At 55.6% G+C, this 6,854-nt stretch overlaps 2 protein-coding genes across 2 annotated transcripts; both read right to left on the bottom strand.

The window, feature by feature from the left end:
- Window positions 1-346: 346 nt before the first annotated feature.
- Window positions 347-2,722, bottom strand: F5144DRAFT_584931 (beta-tubulin). Its single transcript, XM_066789659.1, has 7 exons — window positions 2,495-2,722; window positions 2,297-2,320; window positions 2,203-2,228; window positions 2,101-2,142; window positions 1,992-2,046; window positions 1,141-1,931; window positions 347-1,071 (listed from the first exon to the last, which is right to left on the bottom strand). The coding sequence occupies exons 1-7, from the start codon at window positions 2,504-2,506 to the stop codon at window positions 678-680; spliced, it is 1,344 nt and encodes a 447-aa protein (XP_066638491.1). The 5' UTR covers window positions 2,507-2,722; the 3' UTR covers window positions 347-677.
- A 178-nt stretch (window positions 2,723-2,900) lies between these two features.
- On the bottom strand, window positions 2,901-5,864 carry F5144DRAFT_584929 (P-loop containing nucleoside triphosphate hydrolase protein). Its single transcript, XM_066789658.1, has 3 exons — window positions 4,854-5,864; window positions 4,720-4,800; window positions 2,901-4,661 (listed from the first exon to the last, which is right to left on the bottom strand). The coding sequence occupies exons 1-3, from the start codon at window positions 5,634-5,636 to the stop codon at window positions 3,276-3,278; spliced, it is 2,250 nt and encodes a 749-aa protein (XP_066638490.1). The 5' UTR covers window positions 5,637-5,864; the 3' UTR covers window positions 2,901-3,275.
- Between the last annotated feature and the right edge of the window lie 990 nt (window positions 5,865-6,854).

Raw genomic sequence — 6,854 nt, 5'->3', positions numbered from 1 at the left:
GATGATGTTTGTCCCCCCCAACAAGATGGAGAATCCTCGCTTCCAGACATCATTAGGTTGCAACGCGAAGGAAGGAGAACGGTGGCAGCGTCGGTGTGTTGCTAAAGGGCAGTGATGACGTGTGCTACAGTCCTGTTGCGTCTTCCCGTATTAGTGTCCCACGTATCCCAGCCGGCCAGTTGACGTTCCGTTCCGCTCACCTCGTTCGCCTAATGATGGTGTCGGCGATGATGAGTTCGGTATAATGGTGGTGGTTTAGTGGGGTGGTTCGGGGCAAGGATGGATGGTGCGAGTGATGCCAGTGATGATGTCAGTGGTAATGGTTCTCGGCCACACCAACACGAGGCGGAAACTAACGATTTCTCTGGACCACGCCAGGTAACTCTTCTGTCATTAATGACACGGTAATTAATCAACAAACTACACGGTTGGGAGCGGTTAAAGCGCATCACCTTCCTATTACTGGGCACCATAAAAACACACTGGTAAGGTTGCTTGATTCCAAGTCTAGTGGCACCGGCCAGCCACCAAGCCCTACCCACAACGCCACAAAGGTGGGTATATTACGTCCATGTCCACCATCCCTGCCTCAGACTAGCTCACAGGGGACCAGTTCATGTCCAACAGTTGCCGTCCGACTGTGGCGGACACAGAGGGTTCGAAGCAAGCAAGTGAGCTTACTCCTCGTGCTCGAGGGGAGCCTCCTCCTCGTACTCCTCCTCTTCCTCATCGACACCAGCATCCTGGTACTGCTGGTACTCCGAGACGAGATCGTTCATGTTGGACTCGGCCTCAGTGAACTCCATCTCGTCCATACCCTCACCAGTGTACCAATGCAAGAAAGCCTTGCGACGGAACATAGCAGTGAACTGCTCGCCAATACGCTTGAACAGCTCCTGAATGGCCGTCGAGTTACCGACGAAGGTGGACGACATCTTGAGGCCGCGCGGCGGGATCGAGCACAGAGCGGTCTGGACGTTGTTGGGGATCCACTCGACGAAGTAGGACGAGTTCTTGTTCTGGACGTTGCGCATTTGGTCCTCAACCTCCTTCATGGAGACCTTGCCACGGCTGTGGTATTGTTAGCACTATGCTTATGCGTGCAGCAAACACGAAAAAGGGGGGGGGGGGGGGGCTCACAAGATGGCAGAGCAGGTCAGGTAGCGACCGTTGCGGAAGTCGGAAGCAGCCATCATGTTCTTAGGGTCGAACATCTGCTGAGTCAACTCCGGAACGGAGACGGCGCGGAAGGAGTGGGCGCCACGGCTGGTCAGGGGAGCGAAGCCGACCATGAAGAAGTGGAGACGCGGGAAAGGAACCATATTGACAGCCAACTTGCGGAGATCCGAGTTGAGCTGGCCGGGGAAACGCAGCGAGACGGTGACGCCCGACATGACGGCCGAGACCAGGTAGTTGAGGTCACCGTACGAGGGGTTGGACAGCTTCAGGGTGCGCATGCAGATGTCGTAGAGGGCCTCGTTGTCAATGCAGAAGGTCTCGTCCGAGTTCTCGACCAGCTGGTGGACCGAGAGGGTGGCGTTGTAAGGCTCGACGACGGTGTCCGAGACCTTGGGGGAGGGCACGACGGAGAAGGTGGCCATCATGCGGTCGGGGAACTCCTCGCGGATCTTGGAGATCAGGAGGGTACCCATACCGGCACCGGTACCACCACCGAGGGAGTGGGTGATCTGGAAACCCTGGAGGCAGTCGCAGCCCTCGGCCTCGCGGCGGACGACGTCAAGGACCTGGTCAACCAGCTCGGCACCCTCAGTGTAATGGCCCTTGGCCCAGTTGTTGCCGGCACCCGACTGGCCAAAGACGAAGTTGTCCGGGCGGAAGAGCTGGCCGAAGGGGCCGGCACGGACGGCGTCCATGGTGCCGGGCTCCAAGTCGACGAGGACGGCGCGGGGAACATACTTGTTGCCGGAAGCCTTTATAATACTGTGAGCACGCCATCACTTGGTTGTGCAAAGGTATATGACCCTACTAACCTCGTTGAAGTACACGTTCATGCGCTCGAGCTGGAGCTCGGAGGTGCCGTTGTACCTATCGAAGCGGTGAGCGGGGATTTATCGGCTGGGAACAGTCACGGCCACATACACGCCATTGCTGTCGAGGCCGTGCTCGCCAGAGATGGTCTGCCTGAAAAGAAGTCAGTCTCGATTGTCATCAGCCACGAGTGTTTGCTTTGCTTGGACGTACCAGAAAGCGGCACCGATTTGGTTACCCTGGAGAGCTCCATGTCAGTTATCCTGCACCGCTGGTCGGTCGTAATGTTCGATTCGGTCCAACTTACGCACTGGCCGGTCTGGAGGTGAACCTATAGTAAGAAAAGCAGTCAGCATCATCAAGCTTCGCATCGCCGTCGTGTTGCTATCGGTCAGGAGCTGTGGAAATGAGGGTCGTCCCGATGGGTGGGGTAGTTCAGGGGCCCAAAAAAAGCTTCCCAGACGCGTCGTAGCCGTGTGGCTCAGGAATGTGCGGGGCGACTTACAATCTCACGCATTTTGGCGGTTTGTGTTGGAAAGCTGGTCTGCGAAACAATGCAAAGCTGCAGGAGGAAAACTGAAGTCGAGGACGTGAGCTGGTGGAAAGCAGTCGGGTTGTGGAGAAGTCGGTCAAGAAGAGGAGATTGTTGATTTTTTGGGGCAAGAAATGAGAAAAGGCGATCGCACACCGCTTGCTGCTGCCGGGTGGGTGGAGATCAGGCACCGCCAATCAAAACAGAGTTGGGCAGGTCTGGCTGCCTGGTGGTCCCTGCGTTCTCTCTCGGTTGTTTACACTATTCCCGATTTGATAGGGTGATAGAGGGGGCGCGACGCGCTAGGCCGGTTATGTGTGTGCCAAGGTCAATTTCAATGTGGGGGGAAGTCTTGAACCTCCATTCACAAACCGCACCACCTTGACAACAGCAAAGCAAGAGGCCAACGGTTCGGTAAGACACATTCAAGGCTGATTTCAGCATTAATCTGTTCTCAAATGGATTCCCTAGCCAAACATGAAGCTATCATATATTGCTAGCGGATATATATTTGTCCCTGAGCCGAGGAAGCCTAGTGGAAATAGGAATGATGTGAATGTGTTGCTTTTTCCTCAAATCAGATAACGTTAATTGCTGCTGCCTCGGTGCCCGGGGATTTGGTGGAGACCGGCTGGTTCGGAGCGAGTTCAACTCATCCATCTGATATGTCACATTTTACGGAATGATATGTCTTCAAGCTTGAAAAGCTGGGGGGCAACATCTCACCACCATGTTCCTATTGTAAAATACCACCCTAATGTGCCTTGACAACCCCCGCAGCATCCGCTTGTGCTGTGATCCTCTTTTTGTAGGCCTGTACATCGCCAGGGAACTTCTCCACCGTTCCGTTGTCGCATACCCACAACGAGGTGCAGACGGTCTGCAACATGGTCACGTCGTGGGATACCATAAGCACACCGCCCTGGAACTCCTTGAGGGCCTCGGCCAAGGCATCCATGGCTTCGATATCCAAGTGGTTGGACGGTTCGTCCATGACCAGGATGTGGGGGTTGGTAAGGGCTAGGCAGGCAAACGCAACACGGGACTTCTGACCACCAGACAGCAGCTCCATCTTTTGCAGACCCGTCGTGCCCGTGATGCCGAAGGCACCCAGCTGCCGCCGGTACTCCTCGTCCGTCCTGCCCGGGTAGGTCTTGGCCATGAAGGTGACGGCGCTTGCGTCAAGGTCGAGGGCATCGACGTGGTGCTGGGCAAAGTACCCGACGCGCAATCGGGGGTTTTGAGAGATGAGGCCGCTCGTTGGTTGCAGCTTGCCGATGAGAAGTTTGAGAATTGTCGTCTTACCAGCTCCGTTGGGCCCAACGATACCGATACGCGAGTCGAGCTGGACGTCGAGGTCGACATTCCTGAGTAGAATCTTGTCCTTTGAGTAGCCAAATGTGACATCTGACATCTGGACGATTGGCGGCGACATCTTTTCGACATCCGGGAATTTGAAGTGGACGCTGTATTCCGCCTCTGGAGGTTCCAATACTGGCATGCGCTCCAGCTTCTTGATACGGGATTGGGCTTCCGATGACTTGGCCGCGTTGTATCGGAACTTGTCGATGAAGGCCTGGAGATGCGCACGCTGCGCCATCTGGTTTTCGTATTCCCTCTTGGCCGTCTTCTTCCGCTCCTCCTTGGTGGCATAGAAAGCGTCGAAGTTGGAACTGCGATAGTAGTCGAGTCGCTGTGAGTGCTGGTGCATGATATCGGTCGCGATTTCGTTAAGGAACGCCCTGTCGTGGGATACTACGAGAACGGTGCTAGGGTAACCCTGCAGGTAGTTTGAAAGGAAGGTAATAGAAGGGACGTCCAACATGTTAGACGGTTCGTCGAGAAGCAGCAGGTCAGGCTCGCAGAAGAGGGCTCGAGCGAGGGCGAGACGCATTCTCCAACCACCAGAGAAGGTCTTGGTGGCAAACTGTTGCCTCTCGGGGGAGAAACCAAGGCCCGCCAGAATACTGGCTGCCCTGGATTCCGCCTTGTCGGACTCCATTTCGCTGAGTTTCGCTTGGATGTCTCCAAGGCGCTGATCCTGAGCTTCGCGGTCCTTATCCAGCTTCGCAGCGTCGGTGGAGGTGTCAGCCAGCGACGCTCGTTGTGCCTCTATCTCCGCCAATTTTGTGGTAATTTCCTGCAAGTGGGTTAGCTAAAAGCAGAGGTGTATCACTTATAGACCCGCCGCAACCTACCGTTTGCTCCTTGAGCAGCACCTTGCGCCAGACATCGGCATCCAAAACGGCCTGTAGTGCCGGCGTATCGTCACCAGTGATCTACCGCTTCGTCAGTCGTGCATATGCCAATTTAGGGAGGGGCTAGGACATACTTCTTGTTCGACGTGCAAAATAGAGATGTGGGTTGGGATAGGCACCTCTCTGCGCGAGAGAGCCCTAAGAAGGGTCGATTTACCGATACCGTTGTTACCAACGAGACCGTAACGGTGTCCGTAGGAGAGAGTTAGGGTGGTGTCTGTCAAGATCCTCAATCCTCCAATAGACACGTCGATATTGTCGATCTTGATGTCCTTGGATTTCCCGCCCTGGCCACCCATCTGCAGGGGGTTGACGGCCATGTAGAACTCCTCGTACGACTCAGTCGAGTCTGGTTGGTTGATCAAACGCGAAGCCTCGTACTCAACAGTCTTGAAAGTCTTCTTGTTCTGCTTGGCCGCGATCTTGCGCTCGGCCTTTTCGAGTTTCTTTTTGTCGACCTTGGACTCGACCTTGCGAACGTTGGCAGACTCGAGATCGACAGCACCGGTGGCAACAGCCAGGGTCGAGGACATGTTCCTCTGAGAGCTCACTTGGATGGTCTGGTCAAGGCGCTTGACCGCCGGACCTCTCCTATCCTCGGCGTTGGTGGCGGCGGCATACTTCTCAACCCACTTCTCCACCAAGCCCCGGATCTTGTCGTGGGTAGCAGCACCAGAGCTCCCAGAAGCTGAGAGAAGCAGCTCCGTGATGGTGGATGCGGCCTCATTCAGCGGGGACGGCCCGGCGGTTTCCTCATCACCGGCCCATGCGGTGGAGGCATGGGTCAGATAGCCGGCCGAGTACTCCGACAACACGGGGTCGATATTCGGGAGCACGGCGCGGAGCTCGGCATCCATGGTGAGCTTGGGTTCAGGCTCGAAAACCTGAAATTGGTATATGTTATACGGCTCAGATCACCACTTGGTAACAGGATAATGCACACAACAATGCACCTCTTGCCGGATTGGGATGGATGGCTGGTGAGTGAGTAGCACGCGATTACCTCCAGTTCCTGGTCCCTGGATTTTTTGGCGCTGACCCAAGCGGTCGTGGCGGGGCAGATTTCGCATGGTGGGATGGATGTGGTCGCGATTGTGGCGGAATCTGCCCCGCTTTCCCGGCAGCCGCCCGACATCTGGCAAGATCTGTGGGGTTATCATTGGCCAAGATGCGAATGTCCATGGGGCTTGTTTCAGGGTTTCCATCAAGGCGCTTGGTTGCCCCACGTTTCCAACACAACCTCAAAACATCAAAACATCATTCCCGATTGGGTTGACGACCCTCATGGTCTCGCTCGCCCTTTTTATTTTTCTATTTTCTACCGCTGGCAACGAATCGATTGAAGTTTATGGTCGGCTCTGAACTGCCACGACGAAGCTGTTCCTAATGACGCGATCCCAACGCGGCTCAATACTGTTACACACCCGCGTCGACGTGTAGTCCCCTCGCCAATCGGAATACGCAAGTCTCACCCCAGACCATCGCTCCAATTCCGGCCGACTGGGTTCTCCCAGCGGCAGCATATTGTTGGACGCCCCAATGCGACCCTATGCCGCTGCGAGGAATTCGCAGTTGACCGACCGATGGACCACGCTGCCATTGATGCGATCGTCCTCAAGTCTTGACGGCCGCCCCTCCCAAAGATCCTCTCGCCTTTAGCACCCAGCGCGTCCCCTTTCTTTGCACGCGTGATTGAAGCCCGGGTGACATCCGTCATCCATCTGGATCCTTCGCCGTAGGAGCCCGGCGTAGTTCGGGGCAGATCCTCGAAGAACCCGGAAAATTCTTCAGCCCTGGCCATGCTTGCCCGATGACTGCATCGAGAGATTGCCCGCATGCATGGCTTGGCACATATTGGCTGGTATTCTCTCACAAGTGTTGGAAGCCAACAGGAAGCAATTTGATCCTGAGAAGCCCGGGCGAAACGGCACAGATAATCCACCATGAATACCCGGATATGGAATACGTAAACATCGCAGAGGGGACCCATGGTCAACAAAATGCCTCCTTCCTTGGTGGCGGCTCATTCAAAAGAGCCGGCTTCCCTGTCCCTGCTTCTTGTTCGAGCGCTGGCC

This window comes from Chaetomium tenue (genome assembly GCF_020726465.1).
Source record: "Chaetomium tenue strain MPI-SDFR-AT-0079 chromosome Unknown F5144scaffold_7, whole genome shotgun sequence".
In the NCBI taxonomy this organism is placed as follows: Eukaryota; Fungi; Ascomycota; class Sordariomycetes; order Sordariales; family Chaetomiaceae; genus Chaetomium; species Chaetomium tenue.
Note: the sequence above shows the minus strand (reverse complement) of the source record. Positions and strands in the feature narration are given on the sequence as shown.